Below are 10,324 nucleotides of genomic sequence, written 5' to 3' on the forward strand. Positions count from 1 at the left end.
GGTGACCAGGCTTTTCCCCTTCTTAGCAACCTTCACAGCCCCAAGTCAAGCTTGATTCTCGCAGGCTTGTATTCTTCGGCGTTGGACGAGACCAAGTAAAGGGAGAGAGGTGATAGGGACGGTAAGCCTGTGTATATATCGATTTTTTCAAAACAAATCAGCGATTGCTAACGCTACATTGCTATACTACATAGTATTGAGTACCGTCCTATTCTCTTGAATTAGTCATTATGGAAGAGATTTTAAAATCTCAGCTCAGCGGGTACAAACATATCGTGAATTTTTTTGTAAATTCAACGGAAAAGGCAGGTGCAGGGGCACAAATTGCAGATCATTTCAATACGCGTCTAGAGTTGCTCGAGAGATATTGGTCAAGGTTTGAGGAAGGACACGATGATTTTCTCAAGTTCGAGGATCAATTGAAAGATAGAGAGTATTTTCGCGACGATCTCTGTACTTCGGTCGAAGTTGAGTATTCGAGCGCGCGTGCTAGATCACGTGGTAAGCTAGCAGAGCTAAATCCGCAACCCCCTCAACAGAACCCACCAGCTTCACAGCATTTTGTACAAAATTCTAACGCGTCTTCTTCTCGATTAACACTCCCAAGCATTTCGTTACCCACGTTCTCCGGCAGCCTAGGAGAATGGGAGAGCTTAAAACAGCGATTTTGCTCGCTAATTAAGGATAAGGTCGATATCCCGCGAGTAGAAAAACTACAACATTTGCTTAACGCAGTTCAAGGCCAACCGGCGGAACGTTTAAAGGGTCTTGACGTGATTGAAACGAATTTTGATGTAGCGTGGGACAAGCTAGTACGGCGTTATGACAATCCGCGAATTCGCCTTTTTAATACTCTCGAGAACTTAATACAGCTACCGTTAGTCAAAGCTCGCAATATTCAGGACTTGAATGGTATATGATATGGACCAAGTCGAGGAAGCTGTTCGAGCGCTTCGTGATCTGACTTGCCCCATTGAGCACTATGATAACTGGTTCGTGCATTGCATTATTCGAAAGCTCGATTTAAACTCTTGAGAAGCGTGGGAGGTTTCGCAGAGTGCGGTTGACGGTTTCTCAAATTATGACGTGTTATTACGTTTTTTTGAGAAGCATATTCAAACGTTAGAGCAAGCACGCGCTACAACTGAGACCTGTGAATCGAGTGGCAAGAAAGCGAATAATTCGGCTTTTCGTTTCTCCAATCGTGTGACAGCCAATAATGCCCAGACTGTTGAGTCAACAGACTCGAAGTCCGGCCCTTCATGCGATCTTTGTAGAAACAATCACTGGCTGCATCATTGTAGTCAGTTCAATGCTAAAACGCCTTCTCAACGTTTAGAGTTCTGCAAAAAAGCTAAACTTTGTCTTAATTGTTTTAAGAAAGAGCATTTCGCTGACAAATGCACCTCAAAGCATCGGTGTTTTACATGCCGGGCAGCGCATCATACTAAGCTTCATCCGGCTAATTTTCAAATTCAGGATTCAAGCAATCGTGGCTTTCCAAAAACGAATAACAATAATAATGCCACACAGGTCACTGGCGCTGCTGCTACTTCTGCTGATTCGGGCGGTGAAATCGCATCACATAGTGCCTCTGTAGGAGCAACGGTACTTCTGGCAACAGCCCGCGTTATAGTTGCCAATTTGGCCGGTAAATCTCTAGAAGTTCGCGCATTAATCGATCCCTGTGCAGAAAAATGCTTTATTTCAAAGGGCACGGTGAATTTTCTCAAGCTTGATTCCGAGAAAACCTCGCTTTCGGTAATCGGTGTCGGAGCAGAGACTTCTTCTAGATGCTATTCTATTGCTCACGGTATTCTAAAGACAAACAAAAAACAAAATTTTGCAATGGGTTTTTCGGCTTTAGTTCTTAATGAGCTTACTAGGTGCTTGCCAAAGCAAAAGCTCACGCGAGGGAATTGGCCGCATCTCGAGGGCCTAGATCTAGCAGATCCAGACTATACTGATCCTGCAAAAATCGATGTAATTTTAGGGGCTGATGTTTATCCAGCTTTAATTATGGAAGGTTTGGTCAGGGGTCTGGCAGGTACTACACTAGCTCAGCAATCGGTATTCGGTTGGTTGCTAACTGGAGCTATCGATTCTGGTAACCCGCAAAGCTCGTCGATTCGCGCGTTTCACACGCACACGGAACCTTCGCTATCTCAACTTGTCTCAAGATTTTGGGAGATAGAAGAAGTTCCTCGTAAGTCCTTGTTGACCGCTGACGAAGAAAAGTGTGAGGAGCTTTTCGCAAATTCGTATTCTCGTAATGAAAACGGTCGTTTTGTAGTTCGTCTACCTTTCGCTAAGAGACCCAATTTTCTTGGCTCTCGTGATATTGCTGCAGCGTGTCTGGCTCGCTCTGAGTGGCGACTGCAGCACAATTCTCAACTTGCTGAGCGCTACAAGGCTTTCATGTGCGAGTATATTGAGCTGCAGCACATGGAGTCTGTTTCGGTATCGCAAATCAACAGGCCCAGTTTTTATATTCCTCATCATGCAGTAGTAAAGTCCGACAATATAGAAAAAATCCGCGTAGTCTTCAACGCGTCGCAAAAATCTCGCAATGGGATCGCCCTTAATGATTTGCTCTTGCCTGGCCCAAAGTTGCAGACCGATATCGCAATAGTGTTAACACTTTGGAGGCAATTAAGATATGCGTTTACTACTGACGTTATCCAGATGTTTAGGCAAATACTGGCACATCCCAAAGATGCGGATTGGCAGCGAATTCTCTGGCAAGGATAGCAATCAGCCGTCGAAGGACCACAGATGCACCACGGTGACGTGCGGCACTGCGTCTGCTCCATTTTTAGCTCTTCGCGTGATGAAGCAGCTGGCCATCGATGGAGCTGCCGACTATCCAGATGCCGCTGCAATCCTGCAACATACGCTCTATGTTGATGATCTCTTCGCCGGAGCAGGCACGGTTGAAGAGGCGCTGCGACGACGTGCCCACTGATTGCTCTGTTAGGGACTGCTGGTATGGCCCTTAGCAAATGGGCAGTGAATGAACCACAGCTGCTATCAGGTTTGATTTAAACGTCTACGGGTGTGGTGAATGTAAAAGCAGACGAGGTAATATCTACTCTTAGCCTTAAGTGGCTCCCCCAAGAAGATAAATTCATGTTTTCGGTCACCAAAACGCACTCACCATGCGAAGTAACTAAACGCTTAATCTTGTCTGATATTGCTCGTTTGTTTGACCCTATAGGATGGCTAGCACCAATGATTGTCATTGCCAAAATCATTATGCAAGATTTGTGAATCGATAAGGTGGACTGGGACGCTACTACAACGCAGTCTCTGCAAGCTCGATGGTTGCAATTCCGAGCCAATCTTTCAGACGTACCAAGGATCCGAATTCCAAGGTGGATAAACATGAAGGAGAATGACGACTGGCAGCTGCACAGATTCGCCGATGCCTCGCAAAGGGCTTATGCTGCAGCAGTTTACTTAGTGGTGCCTGGGTCTACGCCTATGCTGCTTGTAGCGAAAACCAAGGTCGCGCCTACGAAGGTGCAGTCGCTGCCAAGGCTAGAGCTCTGTGCTGCTACACTGCTATCTCGACTGACTTCGTATCTCCTCAATTCGTTGCATCGTCCACTGACAGCGATCCACTGCTGGTCAGACTCACGAGTTGTACTGGAGTGGTTGAAAGATCACCCGTCCAGGTGGCAAACCTTCATTGCCAACCGTACAAGCGAGATCATCACTCGAATTCCATCAGCTATTTGGAGGCATGTGAGATCTGCTGACAACGCTGCGGACTGTGCAACGCGAGGCCTTAGTCCCGCAGACCTTGCTACATTTCGGCTCTGGTGGCACGGACCCGCTTGGCTTCCGCTACTAGAAGCAACCTGGCCGTCATCCGTCCCTTTGAGCGCTCAAGCCATTGAGGAGACGCATGCTCTTGCAGCCAAGGAGAGGAATGACGAGGAAGCCAGTTTGGTCGCAGGTTGCAGCTGTTTGCCGTCGCTGCAAAAGTTTTCTGATTTTGAGAAAATACTGCGCATCTTGGGCTACTGTGGGCGCTGGCTTCAGAAACCAGATGATAAGCCACGAGAAAGTAACAAATTCATCTCACTACGGGAGAGGGCTTTTGCCCAAAATTTTTGTTACAGAGCCATCCAGCAACAACATTATAAGGAGGAGCGAAAGCAATTGCTAGCGAATAAGCCGCTTTCCAAGCGTAGTCCACTGGCTCGTCTCAGTTCTTTTATCTGCGAACGGGGTTTGATCCGAGTGGAAGGTCGACTACATTATTCGCCGATACCTTACAACGAGAAGCATCCAGTTGTGCTACCATGGGGATGCATTCTGGTCAAACGACTCGTCAAAGAAGTGCACAAGTTAACGCTTCATGGTGGCACGCAACTTATGTTGTCCCATATCTACCGCTCGCTCTGGATCACTTGAGGCCCGGCCGTAGCAGCAGGAGTCTACAGGCGATGCGTCCACTGCACAAGATTTGATGGCAGATGCTCTGCCCAGCAGATGGGCCCCTTGCCTGCTGACCGAACGACGCCGTCTCGTGCATTTGCCGTTACCGGACTGGATTACGCAGGGCCCATCCCTGTGCTGTTTTTCAGAGGCCGAGGGGCAAAATCTACAAAAGGCTACGTCGCAATATTTATTTGCCTATTTACGCGAGCTGTACACATTGAAATTGTTTCGGATTAATCCACAGATGCTTTTCTTGCAGCCTATGCACGGTTCTGCGCTCGTAGAGGGGTAAGCAAGAAACTTTATTCGGATAACGCAACAACCTTTAAAAAAGCTGATAAGGAGCTGCAAGCGCTCTTCGCCAAGTCGTCATGTTATAATTGGCAATTAATTTTATGTTGTATGAGAGCGTGATAATGTATGTCACCATGTGTGTGTGTGTGCTTTGGGAGCTATAAGTGGGAGTGTAAACGTACTTTGCTTCTCTGTCGTTGTACTGCTAAAGTGGGTGTGACAGTCAGTCCGAGTATAGCTTACAAGCAGAGCACACCGCTGTATGTAGCTCTCAACATCCAAGCCGTTATCAATAAAAGTCTTTTACAACACACATATATTTATTGCCTTTACCACTGTCATTCCTTAACATCAGGTTATGGGCCCAGACCCTAGTTAAAGTGCAATACCGTTAGTGTGCCGTTTCAAGTAAAAGTATAAAATCGCGAGCTCCGTATATAATGGCCGCACTCCAGCAATCTCCGTGGATGGGAGTAACTCGACTCACAGGAAGAGACAACTATAAACATTGGGCCATTTCGCTACAGGCTTGGCTCCAATCCGAGGACCTTTGGGATGCTATCGAAGCACCGACAAGTGGAACAATCACGCAGGATCCATCAAAATTAGCTAAAGCAAGAGCGCGCATCATACTCACCATCGACCCAAAGTTGTATTCTCATCTACCTAGCAACTGTTCGGCAAAGCAAGCATGGGAGGCCTTAGATAAAGCGTACAACGACTCCGGCATTATGCGTAAGGTAACATTATTGCGCAAAGTCGCTACTACGCGTTTGGAAAATTGTGCGTCTCTTGAGGATTACGTTTGTCAAATACTGGACACTGCGGATCAATTAGCATGCATCGGCATGAATTTAAATACCGAATTAGTCGGCGCTTTAATGTTAGCTGGTTTGCCGCCCCAATATGAGCCGTTGACCTTGTCGCTAGAAGGTTCGGGACAGCCGGTGACTTCCGATCTAGTCAAGATCAAGTTACTACAGCACGTAAAATCACAGGATGTATCGGCAGAAGCCGTGGAAGGTTTTTATACTCAGCCGAATTATAAGCCAGGAGTAAATTCTCAAAATAAAGGCAACGAAAATTTTCAAGTTAAGAAAATACGCTGCTTTAATTGTAATAAAATGGGCCACGTTTCTAAGAATTGTCGCGCGAAAAGAAAACGCGCCAATGTAAATACAGTTGAGTCGGAGCAGTTAGAAGACAAAGAAGACGCTGAAGCTACGTGTGCGTTCCTGTCTCAAAGTTTGTCAACACAAGAGAGCCGAATAGAAAACAACAATTGGATTCTCGACTCGGGTGCTTCTAAGCACATGAGTGGCAACAAAGCGATATTCAAGGCACTCCGAAATTCGAAAGTCAAAGATGTTATAGTTGCCGATAAGAGAAGAGCGAGCGTAGAGGCTGAAGGAGACCTCGCGCTCAAGTGTAAATACAAACAAACTCAGTGTAATGTGAACTTGTCTGGTGTATTATATGTGCCCGAACTTAATTGTAATTTGCTGTCTATTGGTTTGATGACGAAGAACGGTTACAAAGTGCATTTCAGAGACACAGAGTGTGATATTTTGAATCCACAAAATTGTGTTATATTTCAAGGTTCGATTAATCATAATAATATATATCAAGTAGAACTAAATTCTATTAGTGATGGTTCTAAGGCATCAGCAAATACAGTAGGTGCTCTCGCTGCCTCGTCCTCACAAGATATTTTACTGTGGCACAGACGTATGGGACATTTGAACACCCAATACCTTAAACAATTGCTCAAGGGTGCTGCTACAGGAATTGATTTTGATGTTTCTCAGACTATTAACTACTGTCCATCGTGTGTGTCTGGTAAGCATATAAAAGCTCATTTTCAGTCAAGTACAAAACGTGCTTCATCCAGGCTGGAATTAGTACACTCTGATCTTTGTCAAATGGATACGGTATCAATTGGAGGATGCAAATATATTTTGACACTACTGGATGACTACTCACGTAAATTGTTCATTTATTTTTTACCATCTAAGGACAAGACTGTGTCATGCATCAAACATTTTTTGAAATTTATGTCAAATCAGTTCAATATTTCTGTAAAAACCCTTCGTACAGATAATGGCACCGAGTATGTCAACAAGGAGCTGAGGGATTTATTTGACGAACATGGAATTTGTCATCAAACAACTGTGCCACACAACCCACAGCAGAATGGCAGAGCTGAACGTGTCAACCGTTCACTCCTTGAAAAGATTAGATGTATGCTGTCCGAGTCTCAACTGCCGAAGAAGTTTTGGGCAGAAGCTGCTGCAACTGCAGCATACATCATAAATCGATCGCCTCGGATAGTACTCAATGGTAAAACACCAGAGGAGGTCTGGTCAAATCAGAAGCCTGATCTGTCTCATATTAGAGTTTTTGGATGCAAAGCTATGGCATTAGTACCGGAGCAACAAAGAAGTAAATTAGACCCCAAATCTAAGCCGTGTATATTTTTAGGCTATAGTCTTACCACCAAGGGCTATCGTGTGTGGGATGAGACTTCGAAGAAAGTTATCACCGTCAGAGATGTTGTATTTGATGAACATCATGGCTCGTCACAGGAGTATACTTTTATACCTCTGGATTCACTGAGCAAATTCAATGTGCCATCTCAGCATCCAACTGCTTCGACTCATACAGCTCCTATAGGTCCTAGAAATTTGCCAGCAAGCATGTCGCGTGAAGAAGATCAGGAGAGTTCTGATGAAGCTGTTGAAGAAACGACCAGAAGATCTCAACGACAACGCAAGACCCCGAAAAGGCTGGATGACTATGTAGTATATAGTAGCATATCTGCAAAAAACGAACCACGGAACTTCTCTGAAGCTGTACATTCAACCGAGAGCAATCAATGGATTGATGCTATGAAGCGAGAAATCACGTCACTTACTAAGAACCACACATGGGATTTATGCAAGCTTCCGGCCGACAAGCAGCTTATAGGTTCAAAATGGGTCTATAAAAAAAAAATTGGACCGGATAATGCTGTATCATACAAAGCCAGGTTGGTAGCTCAAGGTTTTTCTCAGATACGTGGTGTAAATTACGACGACACATACTCACCAGTAGTTCGTTTTACGAGTCTTCGACTCTTGTTTGCCCATGCGGCTCGACTTGATTTAGATATTATTCATTTCGACGTCGAAACCGCCTTTTTGCATGGACACCTCGATGAAGAGATTTACATGAAAGCGCCGGAGGGACTACTGCCACGGGATCAAAGTGATATGGTTTGTAGACTCCAAAAGGCTATTTACGGACTCAAGCAAGGCAGTCGGAATTGGAACTCTAGATTAAATCGCTTCCTTCTTTCGATGAACTTAGAACAATCGCAATATGATCGCTGCATCTATTACCATTTTTCAGAAAGAAAAATTATCATTCTAGCTGTTTTTGTGGATGATATCCTTGCCTTCAGCAATACACCAAGGTATCTGCAAATGGTTGATACTGAAATGTCAGGGGTGTTTCCTGTCAGAAATTTAGGACCAGTGCAAAGATTTTTGGGCATCGCAGTTACACGAGACAGAGTCAATGGACAACTCTCTTTAAGTCAATCAAATTATGCAAAGAAAGTTTTACAACAGTATGGCATGGATGACTGTAACCTGTGCACGAGCCCCATGGATGCCTCTTGTTCCCTTGAATCTGCTGCTGATGGATCAAATAGTAATAGTCATTATCAAAGTATTATGGGATCATTATAGTATCTTGTTCAGGGCACAAGACCAGATTTGGCCTATGCTGTTGGTTCCTTGAGCAGATTCAATTTATCCAATGACCAAAACCATTGGAATGCTGTCAAAAGAGTGCTTAGGTATCTGCGAGGTACTTTGAATTATTCCTTGCTGTTTTCTAGGGATGCGGACTTAACTTTAGTAGGATATTGTGATGCAAGCTGGGCTTCTGAGCCCGCAGACCCGAGATCCACATCTGGTTACATCTTTAAAATGCAAGGAGGCGCAATAAGCTGGAATTCGCGCAGGCAACAAACTGTCGCTTTATCGAGCACCGAAGCGGAGTACCTAGCAATGTCATCAGCCGCACAAGAAGCCATATGGTTAAGAAACCTATGCGGTGAGCTGTGTATTCAATCAAATGTACCTGTAGTAATCAAGTGCGATAACAAAGGGGCGATTGATTTGGCTACAAATGTTAAATTCAGTCCTAGGACAAAGCATATCAATACCCGTCATCATTTTTTGAAGGAGAAGCTGGACTCCAAGGAGATCTCAATCGAATTCTTACCATCAACTCAAATGTTAGCAGATCCTCTCACTAAACCTGTGAATGGTGATAGACTCAAGAAATTCAACAGTGAAATAAATTTAATTCAAGTGTAGTGCCAGTAGACTAATTTAAGTGTACGAATAACTTTTGCATTAAGTTTTTTTTTTAAAGGACTTTTATATTCAAGTTAAAAATTTTATATTTATAGTTGTTGAAAGAACGTTTTTATAACTGTTATGTTCATATATTCCTCATGTTGTAGTTTATTCAAAAAAAAAATTAATTGAAGGGGCGTGTTATAATTGGCAATTAATTTTATGTTGTATGAGAGCGTGATAATGTATGTCACCATGTGTGTGTGTGTGCTTTGGGAGCTATAAGTGGGAGTGTAAACGTACTTTGCTTCTCTGTCGTTGTACTGCTAAAGTGGGTGTGACAGTCAGTCCGAGTATAGCTTACAAGCAGAGCACACCGCTGTATGTAGCTCTCAACATCCAAGCCGTTATCAATAAAAGTCTTTTACAACACACATATATTTATTGCCTTTACCACTGTCATTCCTTAACATCACGTCACCCTTTATGGACAGCGTGGTATCAACTTTGGCTACCCAATGCACCCAATGGTCGTTCATTCCGCCACGTTCCCCACATTTCGGCGGACTCTGGGAAGCGGCGGTGCGTATTTTCAAGCACCATTTCCGCAGAGTCATCGGAGATCACTCGCTTACCTTCGAGGAGCTGTCGACGTTGGCTGCGAAAATCGAGGCATGCCTTAATTCTAGGCCGCTGTGCCCCCTCAGCACAGATCCCAAAAACGCAGTCGCTCTCACTCCGGCGCATTTTTTGACGGGCTCATCTTTGCTGTCATCTCCAGAGCCGTACGACGAAGCAACTCAGCCCATTTCACTCAACGACCGGTGATGGTTGCTGGGCAACCTTAGAGACTCCTTTTGGTCACGTTGGAGAAAGGAGGTCCTACATCTTTTGCAGCGTCGAAATAAATGGTTGGACCCAGAGCCAAACTTGCAAAAGGGGGACGTCGTTCTGTTGACGGACGAGCTCTCGCCTCCAACTCAGTGGCGCCTTGGCTTGGTCATCGAAGCACATTCAGGGGCTGACGGGCTTGTGCGAGTTGTCACTGTCAAGACGGCCACATCCACGTTCACTCGTTCAGTAGTAAAGCTTGTGAAACAACCTACTGGGCCAGAGCTTGTCAACTTTTACCACCAACTGCCAACAAAATCCGCTTCGGCTACAGAAAAAAAAAGAAAAATAAAAATGATTGTAAAAAATCCAAAGAAGTTAGGTAGCTTTCGTGGCTAGTG

At 44.7% G+C, this 10,324-nt stretch overlaps 3 protein-coding genes across 3 annotated transcripts; all 3 read left to right on the forward strand.

Annotated features, from left to right (window-relative positions):
- Window positions 1-230: 230 nt before the first annotated feature.
- LOC111643953 (uncharacterized) lies at window positions 231-2,965 on the forward strand. Its single transcript, XM_089595099.1, has 3 exons — window positions 231-812; window positions 1,111-2,625; window positions 2,717-2,965. Exons 1-3 carry the CDS (start codon window positions 231-233, stop codon window positions 2,963-2,965), a joined length of 2,346 nt encoding a protein of 781 aa, XP_089451225.1.
- Window positions 2,966-3,384: 419 nt separating this feature from the next.
- LOC149374002 (uncharacterized) lies at window positions 3,385-4,422 on the forward strand. The gene has a single exon (XM_089595100.1). The coding sequence runs from the start codon at window positions 3,385-3,387 to the stop codon at window positions 4,420-4,422; it is 1,038 nt and encodes a 345-aa protein (XP_089451226.1).
- A 5,156-nt stretch (window positions 4,423-9,578) lies between these two features.
- LOC149374003 (uncharacterized) lies at window positions 9,579-9,920 on the forward strand. The gene has a single exon (XM_089595101.1). The coding sequence runs from the start codon at window positions 9,579-9,581 to the stop codon at window positions 9,918-9,920; it is 342 nt and encodes a 113-aa protein (XP_089451227.1).
- The last annotated feature ends 404 nt before the right edge of the window (window positions 9,921-10,324 follow it).

Source organism: Copidosoma floridanum, unplaced genomic scaffold (assembly GCF_036245765.1).
Source record: "Copidosoma floridanum isolate Cflo_tuat_1 unplaced genomic scaffold, Cflo_Japanese_pri ptg000024l, whole genome shotgun sequence".
In the NCBI taxonomy this organism is placed as follows: Eukaryota; Metazoa; Arthropoda; class Insecta; order Hymenoptera; family Encyrtidae; genus Copidosoma; species Copidosoma floridanum.